Source organism: Rutilus rutilus (genome assembly GCF_951802725.1).
Source record: "Rutilus rutilus genome assembly, chromosome: 1".
Lineage (NCBI taxonomy): Eukaryota > Metazoa > Chordata > Actinopteri > Cypriniformes > Leuciscidae > Rutilus > Rutilus rutilus.
In genome coordinates, this window is record NC_140209.1 from 47,678,883 (window position 1) to 47,698,290 (window position 19,408).

The 19,408-nt window shown below is 39.2% G+C and overlaps 2 protein-coding genes across 19 annotated transcripts in view; one reads left to right on the forward strand and one right to left on the reverse strand.

Moving 5' to 3' along the window:
* Window positions 1–2,621: 2,621 nt before the first annotated feature.
* nme3 (NME/NM23 nucleoside diphosphate kinase 3) lies at window positions 2,622–5,628 on the forward strand. 2 transcript variants are annotated; one of them, XM_084431617.1, is made up of 5 exons: window positions 2,622–2,778; window positions 4,284–4,414; window positions 4,500–4,601; window positions 4,729–4,841; window positions 4,923–5,628. In XM_084431617.1, exons 1-5 carry the CDS (start codon window positions 2,733–2,735, stop codon window positions 5,038–5,040), a joined length of 510 nt encoding a protein of 169 aa, XP_084287743.1. In that variant the 5' UTR covers window positions 2,622–2,732; the 3' UTR covers window positions 5,041–5,628. The 2 variants fall into 2 exon arrangements, with proteins under 2 accessions (XP_084287743.1, XP_084287744.1); XM_084431618.1 differs by lacking the exon at window positions 2,622–2,778 and adding an exon at window positions 3,347–3,446.
* Window positions 5,629–6,041: 413 nt separating this feature from the next.
* mapk8ip3 (mitogen-activated protein kinase 8 interacting protein 3) overlaps window positions 6,042–19,408 on the reverse strand; it is a 32,640-nt gene continuing 19,273 nt past the window's right edge. For 6 of the 17 annotated variants that reach the window (XM_084385499.1, XM_084385513.1, XM_084385512.1 and 3 more), the window contains 18 exons: window positions 19,035–19,205; window positions 17,834–17,993; window positions 16,435–16,485; window positions 13,743–13,829; window positions 13,505–13,657; window positions 12,304–12,469; window positions 12,007–12,201; window positions 11,775–11,931; window positions 10,732–10,851; window positions 10,549–10,629; window positions 9,879–9,946; window positions 9,423–9,571; window positions 9,161–9,332; window positions 8,673–8,786; window positions 8,161–8,199; window positions 7,387–7,548; window positions 7,162–7,308; window positions 6,042–7,083 (listed from right to left, as the gene is read on the reverse strand). In XM_084385499.1, the coding sequence (XP_084241625.1) occupies window positions 6,965–7,083; window positions 7,162–7,308; window positions 7,387–7,548; window positions 8,161–8,199; window positions 8,673–8,786; window positions 9,161–9,332; window positions 9,423–9,571; window positions 9,879–9,946; window positions 10,549–10,629; window positions 10,732–10,851; window positions 11,775–11,931; window positions 12,007–12,201; window positions 12,304–12,469; window positions 13,505–13,657; window positions 13,743–13,829; window positions 16,435–16,485; window positions 17,834–17,993; window positions 19,035–19,205 (2,311 nt within the window). In that variant the 3' untranslated portion in view covers window positions 6,042–6,964. Of the gene's footprint in view, window positions 7,084–7,161; window positions 7,549–8,160; window positions 8,200–8,672; window positions 8,787–9,160; window positions 9,333–9,422; window positions 9,572–9,878; window positions 9,947–10,548; window positions 10,630–10,731; window positions 10,852–11,774; window positions 11,932–12,006; window positions 12,202–12,303; window positions 12,470–13,504; window positions 13,658–13,742; window positions 13,830–16,434; window positions 16,486–17,833; window positions 17,994–19,034; window positions 19,206–19,408 lie in introns of all 17 variants that reach the window. The other 11 variants (XM_084385502.1, XM_084385500.1, XM_084385505.1 and 8 more) reach the window with 5 other exon arrangements.

Here is a 19,408-nt window from a genome sequence, read left to right on the forward strand (position 1 = left end):
GGTTGTGGAGTGCTTTGAAGGTGAGTAGTAGTACTTTGTATTTGATCCGGGACGGAACTGGTAGCCAGTGGAGTTGGTGGAGAATGGGGAGATGTGTGCTGATCGTCTGGTATGGGTGAGGAGCCTGGCTGCCGAGTTTTGAATATATTGTAGCCTTTGAAGTGATTTTGCAGGGAGACCAAGGAAAAGTGAGTTGCAGTAGTCTAGACGGGACATAATGAAGGAGTTAACCAAAGTCTGAGCATCACTAACAGAGAGGAAGGGTTGGAGGCGAGCAATGTTACGGAGGTGAAAGAAGGCAGTCTTAGTGAGTGATTTGATATGAGGATCAAAGCTAAGGGAGGAGTCAAGCAGAATGCCAAGGTTTTTAACAACAGGGGTAGGGTGGACAGGTGAACCATCAATGTTGAGAGTGAGACTGGGAGATTTGGAGAGGATGCTTTTAGGGCCAATCAGCAGAATTTCGGTTTTATCTGTGTTGAGTTTGAGAAAATTGTTTTGCATCCATAATTTTAAGTCAGAAAGGCAGTCAGTGAGGGAGCATGGTGGTGGGTCAGAGGGAGAGGGAGTGGTAAGATAGAGTTGGATGTCATCTGCATAACAGTGGAAGTTAAGACCGTGGCTGCGTATAATCTGGCCAATAGGGAGGATGTATATGAGAAAGAGGAGGGGCCCAAGTACAGAACCCTGGGGGACACCACGAGTGACAGGGGACTTGGAAGACTGATGTGGACCAAGTGTTACAAACTGCTTTCTGTTGGAGAGGTAAGACTGAAACCAAGTGAGTGCTGTGCCAGAAACACCAATAGCAGACAGAAGGGCTATTAGAACATTGTGGGGGCAGGGTCAAGCTGACACGATGAAGAGTTGGACTTATTAATAATGTCAGTGATAGTGAGGGAGTCTATAGCGGTGAAATGGGAGAGCTGAGGGCCCAGAGAGGGAGGAGAAGAAGAGAGAGAGATAGCATTGGGGTTGAAGCAGTGGTAAATTTGGCTAATTTTGTCATCAAAGAAGCGTAAGAAGGCCTGGCACTGCTCAGGGGTCTTAGGACAGGCAGTGACAGGGGGTTTGAGGAGTTTGTCCACGGTCCTGAACAGGGTTTTAGGCCTGGACATGGAGGAGGTTATGAGTAATGAGTAATAGTTTGAGCAGGCAGCACTGAGGGCATCCCTATATGTCTGAGTATATTCGGTGTAAAGCATGGAGTGAATTGTAAGGCCAGTTTTCTTATATAGCCGTTCAAGACGGAGGCCAGCTGCCTTAAGTTTCCTGAGCTCAGGGGTGAACCAGGGGCAAGTACGGTTTGCTGGTACAAGCATAGTCCTGACAGGGGCTAAGCTATCAAGCAGGCTGGTCAGGGTGCCATTGTACGTAGCAACCAAGTCATCCGCGGACGAGAGCTCGTCAAGGTCAAACAGTGGCGAGGCCTGTATAGAGGCAGCAAACATGCTGTGGTTTATTGACCTGATGTTACGACATGTGATAGTTGTTTTCTCTGAGGAGGGAGGAGGAGTGATCATATGAAAACGGCATTCAATGAGCTTATGGTCAGAGACACCTGAGATGGAACCAGAGACAGAGATGTCATTTAGACCAGAAGAGCAGAGCAGATCCAAAGTGTGGCCATGAGTGTGAGTAGGAAAGTCAACATGCTGTGTCAAACTAAAACAGTCCAATACAGAGTTAAACTCTGAGGTGTAAGAACAATTAGTATCCACATGAATGTTAAAATCCCCTAACATAATCATAGCAGAACAAAGAGATGAAATAACAGTGAGAAGTTCATTCAATTCAGACAGAAATTTTACAGATGGTTTAGGGGGGCGGTAGATTAGCAGGTAGATTGCCAGGTCTCTGAGAAAACAAGTCACATTTTTTTGTCCACGATGATATCGTTTATTAGGGCCGTTTTGTTTGTGATTGAGAGCGCGCATTTAGGTGGCCAATGTTAAAGTTCTGACATGATGACGAGGCAGCCTAGGAGGGCGACGAAGGTTGTCAAAGTTAATTCCCCTGTTCTTTGCTGGTATCGTCGACAACGGTCGGGCGTGTAAACAGTTGGGATTTGAGCATCATGTTCATAGATGAAGATGACTTACTTATTTAGAATGTTGAGAATTACAGCTTTTAAAGCAATAAACATTTTTTGGAGAAAGCAATAATCCCCAGTTTTAAATTATTTAGTTTCTAAAGTACATTATGGAGAGGATAACATTAAATTAAGAGCGATAGTAGGCTAGGCTATACATTTTGAAAAGATATAGGCAACTCTAAAATCAAAGAATATTCCATAAAATATTTGTTGATGGACATTAGATGTGCCTTATTTAGAATGAATTTTAAACCTACAAGTAAGTGTATTTTTATAATAGTATTAACTGTAAAGGGACTATTGTAATGGGGTAAATCAAATGTAGGCAAATATACTGTAGGCCAATTACTAAACTCAAGATTAATCCTATTCCTACCAGTTAAAATTTAGTCTGTGCTTTTATAATTATGTATCAATTATCAAATAAAACAGCTCAAACATTAATTTTAGTCTGGGACTAGATTTAAGCATTGTCTGTGAGACCGGGGGAAGATGTTTTAAGTAGTGCGGACATGCAAAAGCAGGCAAGCATGCGCATGTCGACACACCTCAGCGCGCGCGCGCATCTCCTCCCTCCCTCTCTCTCTCTCTTCCGATAACTCGTGAGCTCGCCCGCCCGGTTTCCTGCTTTGTGTAGATGATCATACTTTGCTTAACAATATTTGCGAACGTTTTCAAGATGGGTAAGTAGTGCCTTATGGACGTCTTAGTCGTTTTATTAGCTAAATAAAATTTAAAGTGATGGAACAACTCGAGCAGTCCTCATGTCGGCGGCTTATTTTAATTCATCTCGTGAGTTATTGTTTGCTAGGCTGACTATCAGATGTACACGTTACAGCGCTATACGTATATACGCACATAATGCTATGTTTTAGGAGAGGTTGTTAGGCATAAGGTGATGCGAAGTAATAGCAATATGCAGTAACGCAAGCATTTCGCTGTAACACATGCGGCCCATATATACGTCATTCGTCAACTACATAAATAGGTTACCACCTAAAATGTGTTTTGGGTCCTAGTCTAACTCTGTTAACGAATTAGCATGTGATATTGATCATTAACATAAAAATCTGAGTGATAAAAAAAACAGGTAATAAAATGCTTTCTCTCCTTGTTCTTGACTTTATCCTATTGTGTTCCTGCGATTGGGTCTTCAGTGTTTGCTGATCCGTGATTGGTCCGTTAGTGTGTAGCATTAGCGCGCGCGCGCGTGCGTGACGGCTGCAGTACACACCTATAATCATAGATATGATATCTATGCCTATAATGGGTTCTAAAAGGTCATTATCCGACATGAAAGAGCTCGCGGTCGCGGATTTAGCCGCAAAACACTCGAGGATTATTGAATCAGGTATGCAGAAGAATACGTGCTCTTACGAAGACCCCTCGAGTCATTTTTAATGGACACTTTTGTTCTGCAGGGACCTTGAACAGAAATAGATTGCGCTACAACGATAATGACTACTTCTATACGGTTTTCATAAAGGTATAATAATATTCATTTGCAAGTAAATACATAAATAAATTATACATTTGAAATGGAAATGTGTTCTGAGTCAACGTCAGTTATTTTTGTGACCTACTCTAGGTGACGAGGGCTAAGAGGTTTAATGCTTCGGTATTAATAGGATACGGCATATTCTACTTTCATAATTTTTTATGATTTGATGCTTATAATATAGCTCCCAATTATATCTGTACGATATATTTTTTATTAGGGACAATGTACAGCCAGTCAAAATAAACTTTGTATCAACTAAAGGGATTTATTCGAATAGTTTAACAAAATTTCCCCGCATATAACTAGGATACTTACCGAATAAACAAATAAATGGAAATAAAATATTAATTTGTTTTTATTATATTGACCGCGGAGAGACCATCCGTCACAGAACACTTTTGCATTTTTACATTTTCAGAAAACATCACTTAGTACGATAAGCTGTTGTCCTCAGGAGGACCAAAACATGTCCCCACAAGGACAGGAATTTCTGATATTGCCATTTTTGTGGTAACATTTTGTCCACATAATTGACCAATCAAAATGGAGTATGTGTAATAAATTAGAATACCACTCAAACTAACTTCTACAAGATAGACCCGTTTTATTTTTTTGTAATAAAGTACTTAAAAAACAAGCGATGTCATTGAGAAGTCGAGGGGGTTTAATTTCAGATATGTTTTTCAGGATGGACTGGTCCAAACGAGCGCACGTTCATTGCAGTGAAGCCAGATGGTGTTCAGCGCAGACTGGTGGGCGAGATTGTCCGCCGCTTTGAACTCAAGGGTTTCAAACTGGTCGGCATGAAGCTCCTGCAGGTGAGACCACCACTGGAGTATCTTTCATTAAAGATAATGACTAATATATCATCTGTATTATAATTAATACAGTAAATGCTTGTAGGCATCAGAGGAGCAGCTCAGAGAGCACTACCGGGACCTGAGGGAGAAGCCTTTCTACAGCGGCTTGGTCAAATACATGAGCTCAGGACCCATTCTTGCTATGGTAAGAAACACATTGTCTCCGTATATAAAGGTCCAATAGGATTTCTGTACTTATGCTGCTATGACGTTCCTATGAAGATGTCTAACTTCAACACTTTATGTGTGGGTATTTATATATGTTTTATTAGGTATGGCAAGGGCTTGATGTGGTTAAGACCGCCAGAAAGATGCTTGGAGAGACAAATCCAGCAGACTCTCTCCCAGGCACTATCAGAGGAGACTTTTGCGTGGAAGTGAGCAGGTTAGTGTGTATGTGCATGTTTGACTGGATGGATGGATGGACGGACGGACGACTGGATGTTAAATTGTTTTTCTTGTGCAGGAACGTGATCCATGGCAGTGATTCAGTTGAAAGTGCTCAGAGAGAGATCTCGCTGTGGTTCGAGAATCACGAGTTGATCTGCTGGGAAGGGTGCAGTCACAACTGGATCTACGCCTGAAAGCCATCATGTACATTTATCGTAACACACAGCTTCTGCAGCTTTATCTGCATCTGATACCTGCTCCTCGCAGAGTAAAGGCTGCTCTGCTCAAGCCATAGAGTGACCAAAATAATAAAGGAATGATGACATTTGTCTGGATCACTGAAATCCAGTCATTGGTCAAGCTTTTTTTGAATGTGACCATTTTCTTACTGCTTTACTCATGCTGTTGTGAACATGTGTGAGGGTTTCTTTGCAAATATGTCGAAGCTTCACAGATATTCACTTTGTTACTAATCTTTGTTGGGTTGGGTTGGCAAGTCATACACTACTCTAAAGTTACTTAGTGTTTACATCCACTTGAAAGACATTGTTTACATTTTTACATCCAACTTTTGATATGAGCATTCTTGTCATCTTGATGCACTAGGTAAAAATACATGTATTATTCATGACTCAAAATGAAAAGCAATAATGAATGACAAATGGCCAGCTTGCTCTGAAAAACTTAAAATATCCCAATAATGCTTGGTCTTGCTCTAGTCTAGTGGTTGGAACTCACTTGGACCGAACTTTACTTTACAAATAAATCATTCCTTTGTTCAATTATCTTTGTGTGTATTATTTTGTGTAAACTATACCATTCAAAAGTTTGGAGGCTTTTTAAAAATGTTTTTGAAACATTAAAACATTCTCTTCTGCTCACCAGAGCTGCATTTATTTGATCAAAAATACAATATAAACAGTAAAATTGTGAAATATTATTAGATTTTAAAAGAACAGTGTAGTAGAATTCTTTGATGAATAGAAAGTTTGAAAGAAGAGCATTGATTTGAAATAAATCTTTTGTCACTTTTGATCAATTGAATGTGTCCTTGCTGAATTAAAGTATAAATTTCTTTTAAAAAAACTGAACGGTAGAGTATTTTCCACTAAAATATATTGGTGTGTATGACGTATTGATGAAATTAAATTATGACAGCATTTCATCAAATAATGGCACTGACGACAGAAGCATTCAGCACATAAACATGTTTATTTCTTAATACTTAACCACACAGAGAACACAGAGTGATGATTTACATACAAGGCGACTGGGCGGGACGTCCATCTCTTTCAAACCTGCAGCCAATCGAAGGCTTCAGTTCAGCTGTTAACCTCATGCTTAATCCAAAAGGGAAGTTAGCAGATCCAGTCAGCACACATTTCACTTAGGTTGAAAGAGGGCTAGCTGCAATTGGTTAAAGTGATTTTGCGTGCTTTTTTAAAAATCAATTTAGTTGAATATTCTTTTACACATTTACTTAATGAGCTGAAATGCCATTGGGACATGTTTGGGTTGTGCTAGATTACCCACAAATCCTGGCCTCCCATTTATTTGATTATCCTCACATATTCGATCATTTCTCTCTGCAGTGCATGATGTATTCCAGTATTTACATAAGTCTCTTTTGCATTTTCCTTCTTGTATTCCAATATTCATCTAGCTGGTCTTTTCAAAATGATCTCTGAAACTCTCGAGTTCACGATGAGTTCGTATCATTGAGTGATCTGTGTGCTGAGGGACTGTAAAAACAAAGGTCACGGTATTTGGCAAAAACTGGGTAGTTCTTTCAGGAACGTAGTTTGGTATTGTTTAAGCTGTTTATATGCATTTCATTTGAAATTGCCATTCAGTCATAAGTAGCAGGAAGTTCTTGAACCTTGTGTTTTTGTTGGAAAGGGAATGTTACAGGGTGGATTGAAGGATCGTACAGGTAGTTATAATTGAGGGTAGGAAAATACAGGCTGAAGGGTTCAATATAAGACTTTAAAGGGGTAGTTACAAGGCCGTGGTAGTTACATAGCTTAGGTACAGAATTCGGGGCATAGTTACAGAAAGGATTCATACTTTTATCTTTGGGGGCGGAAAGGGGGGCAAGGCAGGAGGTGTCTGTCCGCGTTACTCCGGAACATAAGACACCTGCCACACAATGATATGACTCCTCTCTGCTTTAGACAACGCTGGCTTCATCTGAGGAGCTTCACCATCTACTTCCTCTGTCTCATCCTCCCCATCACCTGAGAATGACAGAATGAATAAGTTATGATTTTATGACCCAATGTACATGCTAATTTCTCTTATCAGTTACTTCTCACCAATGCGGAAGTCAATATAACCCTCTCCTCCACTCAGCACCAGTACGTTCTGAAGACTCTGAGCTTCTGTGTCCGCTGGGGCTGAGGACCCCTGAGACTCTGATGGGCTGTCCAACACGCTACCATTCAGGGTGGCCAGCACATTGCCTGGAAACAAAAGACGACATGTTTTGGGACTGACACAGCTCACTGCATATAATACACTATTATTGATTTGACACTCACCTGGCACTGACACAAAGAACTTGACGGCATCTCGGTGTCCATGAAAACAGAGTTGAGCCTGGGCCATGGAACAGTATGGTATGAAGCTACTCTTCTCGGAGTTACTGTCATCCGCATATACATGGATCACGCCCCCTGACGATGTGGGTGACACTTTATTGGCTACAAGAGAACAGAAACCAGCAATCATAAAGCGCAATGACCAATCGCAGAAACTCGCAGGAACTGCCAGAGCTTAAGTAAAGAAATGAATCTACTGAAGCATGCAAAAAAATATCCATGGATAAAAATTACAATACTTAAAATGTACATAATGACGATAGTAATGCACAGAGAGGCAATTCATTCATTACTAAAACATAAAACCACTGAAAAATTGTTTATTGAAATAAGTAATGAAAGAAGGCCAAGGTGTATATACATATATATAGACATATATACATTTCTATAGTCTGTTGAATATATTTTTGATTTAGCAATTATATTAGATTTATGTTGCGAAAGATATATTTATCTGATAAATATGTATATGTGGATTTATATTTATGTTACCTGTTGAAAATAATGAAAAAAATGACCACAACATTTTAAATAAACAATAAATATAGTAATGCACAGAGAAATAAGTCATCCATGACCAAAACATGCTAAAACCACTGAAAGAAAGAAAGTTTACTGAACGATGGAATAAATGAAAGAAGACCAAGGTGTTCCCAAAAGAAGTGTGATGTAACTGATCTTACAAGAATGACAGTCGTAACGCTCCACACTTACCCCTCAGTCCGAGGAGCTGCCCTCGATGAAGAACTACGGCTACAGGAAGGAGGAAGTGGGAAGGGGAACAAGGCAGGACAAAAGAGCAACACTCATGAGACAGAGCAAAAGAGGGTAGTGGTACAATAGAGAAAAAGGAACAAAGAAGAAAAGCTAGAAAGGAGATGACAACACAGGGTTTGTTGGGTAATTAATGGATTAAGGAGGTTGACCTAGCAGTTAATGATCTGGCATGATGACATTAAAGTTTGCAGGGTAATCCCAGGGTGTTGGCAACCCAATGAGCTGAAGAGTTAGTGAGATTCAAGCCTCTTTACTAGCTTAACCGGCAAGACTTCATTGGCTAGCAAGCTTCAGAATAAAGACCATGCTGGTCGGCCACCAAAGAAGAGCTAACCAGCATTTAAACCAATGACAGGGACATGTTTTGGTCGATCAATGGAAAGGGAAAAGGTTAGGATAATCATGTGAACACTGAAGTGTGTGTGCAAACAAACTCGCCCCAGACTTACTTTCAGTCAAAGGGATTGAGATGATGACACCATTTCCAGTCCCCACCCACAAGCGGTTTCCTCCAATCAGCAGGGCAGTTATCCTGACAAAAGAGAAGCCCAACTTTCCTGTACCTGTCGATCACAGACAACACAGCAGAACGTAAAACATTTATATTGTGACTACCGATCTTTTATATATATTAGGCAAGATGTTTCCATCAATAAATTAACATAATAATGAATCAACAATACATTTAAATAACAATAATAAAGTTAGTTTACTATAGTGTAAACTTTCAGTTGAACTGCTTTTAAGGATCTGGAGAAATAAAATAAATATTATTTTGCCAAGCTTAAATGCTAAGAGGAGGCAATTCAGCAAACATCTTATGTCACTACTAAACTCATCTCTAACCAGAACCTATAAATAAGAAGTGTTGAACCTATAAATAAGAAGTGTTGAACCTATAAATAAGAAGTGTTGAAGTCACAGAAGCAAGTGTTACCCAGCATCTTGCTGACGTAAGGCTCGATATCCACGTCTTGTAGATGCTGGTGTGTGAGTGCGTGGTATAAGCGGAGCGTGGAATCCAAACGGATCGACACCCAGACACCATCACCAATCCACGCCAGCTGCCTCACCTGGCTCTCCTTGCGTGGGTGAGCGTCAAAGGATTTCTATATGAAAGAGAGAGAAACATAAAATCAAATAAAAGTCCCAAGACAAAGGTTATGATGAGGACATAACATTCGCTGTCTGAGACTCGCCTCGATCTGCATGCTCTTGGGCTGGATCACATGGATCTTGTTCTTGTTACCACACCAGACTTTGTCATGAACCACAGCCATGCATCGAATGGAGTGGTGGGGTCTTCCCAGATCCATTAGATGATAGTTGGATAGGTCCCATTGTCCATCTATGTTTCACATTATGGAGAGGAAAAAAGGAAAAAAGTCAGACGAAGAGCCTACGTGCTCGAAACGTTACCACCTGTGTGTGAGTCTATCATTACATTTTTCACATTTTTGGAGCCGTGGTGTGCCGACTTTTTTCTTTTTTTATTAATTTCCTTGGTGAGCACCCAATTGTGCTTTGCTGTGGATGAGCGTGCTTTGGATCTGATTTTACATTATGGAGAGCATGAATAAAAAATATTTACAGCAAAACCCTGCTTTAATAATAAATGACAGTTCTTTTTCTAATAAGTTTAACATGATGAAAACCTTCAGCTCTGTGGAAGATTGCAAGTGTTCCATCAGCTAATGCAACCAAAACTCTCCCCTTCACATGTCTGAAGCACAAAGAGACAAAGACAGAAGAAAAGATTACAGAATTTTTTCATATACCTCGTGATACTTGTTATTGGTCTATATGGTCTATACTTGTTATTGGTAAACATGTAAAGTTCTAAAGTTTGGGGGACATTTATTCAGTAAAGATGCATTAAATTGATCAAAAGCGGCAGTATAGACCTTTACACTCTTACAAAAGATTTCTATGTCAAAAACATGCTTATGAACTTTCTATTCATCAAAGAATTCTGATCTTTGTATCAGGTTTCTGCAAAAACATTAAGCAGCACAGCTGTTTTCAACACTGATAATAAGAACAAATATTTCTTGAGCAGCAAATCATCATATTAGAATGATTTCTGAAGGATCATGTGACACTGAAGACTAATGATGCTGAAAATTCAGCTTTGACATCACATGAATAAATTACATCTTAAAATAGATGTAACAGTTCTTTTAAATTTGAATAATATTTCAACAATATTACTGCTTTTACTGTATTTTTGATCAAATAAATGCAGCCTTGGTGAGCATAAGAGACTTCCTTCAAAAACAATAAAATTGAACGGTAGTGTACATAGTTCATTAGGATTCTACTTACACCAAACTCAGTACAGAGTCTTTGAGTTTGATTGAATGGAGGCATTTCTTCCAGTTGGACACTGCAGAGTGGACATAAAGCCTGTGGACAGAGTGGACAGTGTATTTTACATGGTGTATATAATGTTGGAAATGGAATTATGACTTTTTAATGTGAAAATACAATTGAAGACGTAATGCCTACCAGCCGTTTTGGGCTCCCAGCCACATGGTTGGGGCGGCACTTGTTCCTGCCCGATCGTCTCCTGCCTCTTCTGAGTCTGTGGGGGCTGATGTCACTTGCTCCTTTGGCACACCTGCCTCACTGATGGCAGAGTAGACCATTTCAATTCAACACATCATTTATGAAAGTCAAGGGCGTAGCTTTGATTTTGATATTGGTGGAGACATTTTTTTTATTTTTTTTTTATAGATATGGTAGCCAACACACTCATAACTCATAAAGGGAGTATTTTTTATGCCAGTATGTTGCTACGACAATAATTACACAATTCTGACTATGTGAACCAACAACATTACAATTTAGTCTTCTTTACTTCATGATAGAATATATAAACAAGCACATTCAAAAAAACAAACAAAAAAAACCCCATAATTCAGGGACTTTAATTAATGAATTTGGTAATGTTAAAAATGAAAGGTAACTAATAATGACAAGGAGTCCATGGACAAGGATTATTAATGGAGACTGTTTACTCTGTCCGCAGTGAAATTGTTAATATCGCTCATACGTCAGCATCAGAGTACATAATACATAATTTATGGAGAGCACTTACAGGCAGGGTTAAAATGAATTGGAACAATGATGACTCTGAAAGAAAACTGTGCACATGTATTTTCAATACGCTTATAGGGGGTTTTCTGGCATATTTAGTTTGACTTCTAATAATGTCAAAGGTGTGACCCATTTCAGATGTGGCCAAAATTACAATTATGTTAATTGTGTGATCACAATTATTGCTAGGCACCATTTCGTAGTTGCTTGATATTTGCAGGAACATGTCTCTAGTGTCCCTCCTAAATTCCACGCCCTTGCCTAAAGTATTCAGCAAATAACAAACATCCTTTTGCAGTCAGAAAAATATAATAGGGGATTGACTGGTTTAGGAAATTGTAAGATGTCCGTGCAAAAAGCTTTCATAAATCTCTATTTGTGCATTTGCAAGGCACTTTTATCTAAAGTAGCTTAGCATCTATGGTTTTAAAAGTAGGCTATATGTAAGGTACCTGTGTGTGCTATCAGTAAAGACATGCTCGGTGAAAGATCTGAGGGTGCTTTCCACGTTCTCACTTGGCCCCGTCTCCTCTGACACCTCAATGGCTTCGGTCGCTTCCTCCGCAGACTGTGACACAGCTAAGCTTCTACACACTGGAGCTGTAGGAGCTAAACACCAAGCATATGATGACCAATATGTAGTCTCACAGATTCAGAACATACATTTTCAGTCAGTTTTCTCACCTTGGCTTCGGTCCTGCACGGGGGTGTCAGTGCGAGAGGAGCAGTTGCTGCGCACTACGCTGCAGTTAGTGGCACAGCCCACGATCGTGATCCCTGCCAACATGCCCTCCACTCCACCCTTCTCCTCTGAAGCCCCATCTCCACCCTGCTGCTCCAGAAATATCTCACCTGCTGGGTAATCACTCTCACTGGCTGCTACATGCACACACACGGACAATGCAAGTGACAGTTAACTCAACCGCAACAGAGTTTGTTACAATCGACAGTGCATTTACTTGTGTTTAGAACTACACAAACCTGGTACACTGGAGATGCACAGCACATGGGCATTGCACACGTTAAACTGGTCAACTAGTGAGCAGGGCTGGTTTGCATCGATAATGACCACTTTACTGGCTGAGTGAGTGCTGGTCAGAATCCACACGCGGCTGTTCATGGAGTCAGTTTCATGCAGTTCCTTAGGCTAGAAGAGGGTGAAATACCAATCTTTAGATTTAATACAGTTCATCATTTATGATGCTAAAAATCTGAGACCCAGTTTGAGATAGTGACTTTAATAAAAAATGATATTAAATGAAATTAAAAAGTAATTAAACAGTAAATAAATAATACAGTAAATTAAACATTTTATTATTTGCATGACAAATTGAGTGAAAAGTTTAACTGAAAATTTTTGGTTTGTCTCCCTTTTGCTTTCAATGTCACAAATTTGCTTATTTGATTAGTGACCAATAAAAAGTGGAGAACTGTAACTATTCATCATTCATTCTAGATCACAATATTTCTTTGTTTTAAATTCTGCTGCAAAATAACTGTCTGCTTTTTTCCAGGTTTAAATTTTGATTGAAATGAAATTTTCAATGATCTTTTTGATCCCACTGTGTGTGTGTGTGTGTGTGTGTATACTACTGTTCAATAGTTTGGGGTTGGTAAGATTTTGTATTGGTTTTGAGAGTCTTATGCTCACCAAATCTGCATTTATTTTCTTTTTAAATATATTTTAAAATGTAATTTATTCCTGTGATCAAAGCTGAATTTTCAGCATCATTACTCCAGTCTTCAGTGTCACATGATCCTTCAGAAATCATTCTAATATGCTGATTTGGTGCCCATTTCTTATTATTATCATTGTTGAGAACATTACATTTGCATTTGGCAAACACTTTAATCCATTGCCTTCAAGGTACATATTACCATTTGATCAGTTTATCAAAAACAGTTGTGCTGCTAATTACTTTTGTGGAAATTGTGTTACTTTTTTTTTTCACGGTTCTTTGATTAATTGAAAATTCAAAATAACACCATTATTTAAAATAGAAATATATATTTTTAACATTATAAATGTCTTTATTGTCACTTTTGATAAATGTAATGCCTCCTTGAATAAAAGCATTTCTTTCAAAAAGTCTGACCGACCCCACATTTTTCTGATTATCTTGAACATGTCTTCAAAAGACATTTTTCTTTAATTACATGTGTTTTTATTAAATCAATTTACCTTCTTTTTCTCTGGTGAGCTCTGCTCACTCTTGCCGTCTCCGCCTTCGTCTTCACCAGTCAAGGGATCGGAGCCATTGGATGGCTTCACAGCTGCAGCGTCCTGATTGGATGTCTTCCAGCCAGTGAGATCCACGCCAGCAGCACACCACAGCTGTGTCAGAAGAACAAGAGTCTGAGTTCAGAACTTCACAACCTCAGAACCAATAGTCTGCGTGTGTTTGTCGGTCATCTTCTACCTTCCTGTTGGGGTCTTTCTCCACCAGAGGGCGGCAGTACACTGGCACAGGGACGTTTTTCATACGATTATCCTCTTTCTCATTGGCCTAAGAGAACACAGGAAGGCGGTGATGTTTACAAGGCCTTTGTAAATAAGATCACTGCTACACACTACAAGCAGAAAGATGCGAAACTCCCATCATGCCCTGGTTAAGATTGCCTTTATCCAGGGCAGACAGAGAAAGGGGAAACCAAGAACAGCAAACCAGAGCAGCAGATCAAAGTCTGTTAAGAGGGTTACAAGGCAGATGCATGCGCAATCACAGGAGTTAATCTACTGTACAGTCAGCAAACACCTCTGAAAGACAGAGAGAGAGCAGCAAATCATGATTCAGGTGTTTCTAAGATGGAGAAAGGTTTGATATGGACCAGGAGGATATCATGTTACACAATGCTGAGAGAGTAATCTGAATTAGTTTACTTTCATCTAGGACTCCTTTATACAACAACATTTTGGAATGTGAATATATGAAAATGAGGTTTGCTACATTTTAGACATCTGGAATGTGTTCTGAACTGTTACCAGTAGAGTTCAACTAAACGCGGCTGATATTGTGGATTAGAATAATCATTTATTTATATTTAGTATCCTTAAAAAGGCACTCTTACAAAAAAGTACTCTGGCAGTACCATGTTACAAAAGTGGTTTCAGATGGTACTTCAAAATACTATTACATACAGTGGGGAGAACAAGTATTTGATACACTGCCGATTTTGCAGGTTTTCCTACTTACAAAGCATGAAGAGGTCTGTAATTTTTATCATAGGTACACTTCAACTGTGAGAGACGGAATCTAAAACAAAAATCCAGAAAATCACATTGTATGATTTTTAAATAATTAATTTGCATTTTATTGCATGACATAAGTATTTGATCACCTACCAACCAGTAAGAATTCCGGCTCTCACAGACCTGTTAGTTTTTCTTTAAGAAGCCCTCCTGTTCTCCACTCATTACCTGTATTAACTGCACCTGTTTGAACTCGTTACCTGTATAAAAGACACCTGTCCACACACTCAATCAAACAGACTCCAACCTCTCCACAATGGCCAAGACCAGAGAGCTGTGTAAGGGCATCAAGGATAAAATTGTAGACCTGCACAAGGCTGGGATGGGCTACAGGACAATAGGCAAGCAGCTTGGTGAGAAGGCAACAACTGTTGGCGCAATTATTAGAAAATGGAAGAAGTTCAAGATGACGGTCAATCTCCCTCGGTCTGGGGCACCATGCAAGATCTCACCTCGTGGGGCATCAATGATCATGAGGAAGGTGAGGGATCAGCCCAGAACTACACGGCAGGACCTGGTCAATGATCTGAACCACAGTCTCAAAGAAAACCATTAGTAACACACTACGCCGTCATGGATTAAAATCCTGCAGCGCACGCAAGGTCCCCCTGCTCAAGCCAGCGCATGTCCACTGTCCAGGCATCTGGATGATCCAGAGGAGGAATGGGAGAAGGTCATGTGGTCTGATGAGACAAAAATAGAGCTTTTTGGTCTAAACTCCACTCGCCGTGTTTGGAGGAAGAAGAAGGATGAGTACAACCACAAGAACACCATCCCAACCGTGAAGCATGGAGGTGGAAACATCATTCTTTGGGGATGCTTTTCTGCAAAGGGGACAGGATGGCTGCACCGTATTGAGGGGAGGATGGATGGGGCCGTGTATCGCGAGATCTTGGCCAACAACCTCCTTCCCTCAGTAAAAGCATTGAAGATGGGTCGTGGCTGGGTCTTCCAGCATGACAACGACCCGAAACACACAGCCAGGGCAACTAAGGAGTGGCTCCGTAAGAAGCATCTCAAGGTCCTGGAGTGGCCTAGCCAGTCTCCAGACCTGAACCCAATAGAAATTCTTTGGAGGGAGCTGAAAGTCCGTATTGCCCAGCGACAGCCCCGAAACCTGAAGGATCTGGAGAAGGTCTGTATGGAGGAGTGGGCCAAAATCCCTGCAGTGTGTGCAAACCTGGTCAAGAACTACAGGAAACGTATGATCTCTGTAATTGCAAACAAAGGTTTCTGTACCAAATATTAAGTTCTGCTTTTCTGATGTATCAAATACTTATGTCATGCAATAAAATGCAAATTAATTACTTAAAAATCATACAATGTGATTTTCTGGATTTTCAAAAAATTACAGACTTCTACATGTTTTGTAAGTGAGAAAACCTGCAAAATCGGCAGTGTATCAAATACTTGTTCTCCCCACTGTATCAAATGCTGAATGATTACCATATTCTTGACACTTTAATAGACGGTACTTTGTTTTTAGTTTAAATAAAATGTTTACATTTCAGGTTGTCTTGCAATAACGCTGGCATCTAAATTATGATGTCTGGCACATTTATGTCATTGCAGGTTGAAAGCAACTGTACAATCGGCCAAATGTCTAAAATGCACTAAATATTGTGTTAACTTGATAGTGTTAGCAAAGCATTGTTAGCAGGAAAGCATGTCGACATCTGGAAATACCAGAGGTTTAATTCCTAAAGATAAATTCAGCTTCAGCAAAGACATTTTCTGCTATATCAGTTTTCTGCTGTGTCTACGCTATGATTTGCTGACTGAGGCTGAGTCAGGTTTAGGGCCGGGGTTTAAAGGGACAGGGTGGGAGAGGTGCATGCTGGTCCTCTGCCGCTCAGACTTGCCTGCGTCCTCTTCACTGTGGCATCTTGAGTGCTGTCCGCCTGGGAGCCATTCTGTGGGAGATCACAGTTAGCGCCACGGCGACACTGTCACCACGGCAACCCTAACAAACACACTGTCACCATGCCAACCCTAACACTGTTGCCACAAACCAGCACACCATGGACTCGCTAACTAGTTCCATGGAACCAAAAATCTGAGAACATAATTCCAGAAAAAACACTGTTCCATTACTAAGACAATGGCAGCAGCAAGCAGACAGTGGTAGTTTTTACTTCTTCTTTTTTTTTACTTAGAACTTGACAAAGGCAGGCAAGAGCTTATACCTGTGTCACAGGCCCACTAGCAAGAGTTCAGATGGATGATGTGGCACGAACATGTTAAACCATTTATAATAGTTAAAAGCCACCTTGTACAGTGTTGGGCAATAGAAGTTGCTATGTTGTTATTGTGACAAAATGCTACATCACAGTATTTTCTTCACATTTTTCTGCATTTACAGCAAAATAAGCAACTGCACACTATTCTCTATATATACTATTGGGAAGCCTGATTCATTTTAGTAAATCAGTTAATTTGCACGGATCATGTACATAAACAATTCACTGATAAAATAAATAACAGTGCAAATAAACAACTCACCGTTCAGTGTTATTTTTGTATTATTTATATAATAGTATTTATTAATATTTATCATTTGAGTTTAAGTTTTAGTAATTTGGTTATGTGCTTTTGTCACGTTTTAAAAAACATTTCTGTTTACCTTTAATTTATTTTTATTTAAAAGAAACATTTTTAATTTTCATTTCATAAAAAAATATAAAAGTATCAAATTTAATATTTTATATAAAAAAAAAATATATTTATTTAAATTATTTTATTTATTTTCAGCTTTATTTAAATGAACAAAAGTGACTTTGTTTTAGTGAAATGCTGTTCTTCATCACTATTTTTGACTTGTTTATATGTTTTTTTTTAATACGATTTATAAGATTTTTTTGATTTATTGCACAATTAAGTTCACTTTAATCCTGTCCCCATTTATATTTTTTATCAGTGCGATAAACCATCTGATACTGTTACATACTTAGCTACTTTTTGTTAGTTGTAGTGTAACAATTATACATTTTTTTAAACTAAATTGCTTTCGCACATATTCAACAAGCCATTCATTTCATCACCTACATAAAATCAAACACCCATCCCTGATCTTGGAAGGAGCTAAACTAAGACACGTCCCTCCTGGGTGCATATCTAAAGTGCACTTTGCATATTTATTTTCTTTTTATTTCACTTTATTTGTGGAGGGCGCTCCCTGCAAAACAGTGCCACTCCAGTCTCTGTGTGGAGATGAATTGCTTACAGAGGTCAGGGGTGAAGGGTCAACATATGGGCAGATACCTGTTTGAATCGGGATGGGACACTCCAGCCACAGGTTTGCATGGGGCCGTCCTTGCGGCGCATGTGCTCACGCACCTGCCGGTACTGCTCTCGACGCTGCTCTCTGCGTGTACAGAGCGCAGAATCGCTGAGGAGAGATGCAACACCGTTACTGGGCATTCTACAGGGCGAAGAGAGAGAGAGAGAGAGAGAGAGAGGAGCAGTCAGCGAAAGAGCGAGAGAACCAGCCAGCCAGCTGAGGCCAAAAAGAAATGCCACAGACACACGGCGTGATGTGAAAACATGATGTGATGTATTTCCCTTACATTTTCACATTTGGCAGACGCCATTTCATGCTAATTTACTGGCAAGCAGACTAAAAAAATGTTAGCAGACTAACATCTGATATGTATGTTGAGGTGAGCTGATGTTTTAAAATGTTATTTAAAACTTAATAAATGAATGAATCAAATATTCACATTTATTCAGTTGGCAGCAGTGTTATTATTGCTTACTAAAACTAAAACTATTAAAAAAATATTTTTGTTAAATGAAATAAAGCTTAAATAAATATTAGATGAAAACTTAAACGAAGACTGAAATAAAATAAGTTGAAGTAGTAATACAATTACTAAAACTAAATACACTTTAATAGAAATATAAAAACTCATATTTAAAAAAAAACATACCAAAATGAAAAAACCTAAATTAAAATTGAGAAACTGAAAATATAAAAATAAAAGCTAATTTAAAATATTAATAAATGATATAATAATAATAAAATAACAATGTTTGGCAGATGCTTTTATTAAAAAATAATACACATTTATCCCTGAGAACTGAACCCTACAACCTAAATAAAGTAATTATTAGATAAATAAATGAAATGTATTTTTATTCTAAAAAATAAAGGAAACGTTTCCTTTTAGAGGTTATGTTAGAGTTAGTCTGTAGTTTTTATTATAAGTTCGTTTTATTTAAATACAATATGATATTTCCTATGATATTTCCTTATGTAAGCTAAGTAAACGTGTGAGTGTGCAACAGCTAACAGTCAAATGCAGCATTAGCACACACCATTTAGCAGGAGTCAGCTTGCTTGAGCAGAAGAAAGAGAGAGAATACACTTTGAGGACACAGAGGGAGGACAGACAGACAGGTGGATGAGGACATGAGGACATATGGGACAAAGACACAGACAGGTATGCATGTCTCTTCTCACTCTTCAGGCAGGAACTCCAGTATGCAGTTGGAAGTGGAGATCTGGCACATGGTTTGGGAGCGTCTCTGGTTGTAGCCAGCAGGGGAAGGAGACTTGTAGTGAATGTTGACACTGTTGTACGGACGTTTCACTGGAGGAGGGCTCGCAGATGAACTAAAAAGACGTGCAAAGCTGGAGAGAGACACAGAGCAAAGTAAGTAGGTAAAGGAACAGGAAAACACAGATGAAATGTAAATCATAACATATGTCAGTAACAAAACTCTATTTTAACATTCAGACATGGCAATGGTGTGAAATCAATCCACTTCCTTAACCCTTTAGAACCGGCTGTGTCGTCGCCGACACATACCAGCAAGCTGTATTCATTTTACTGT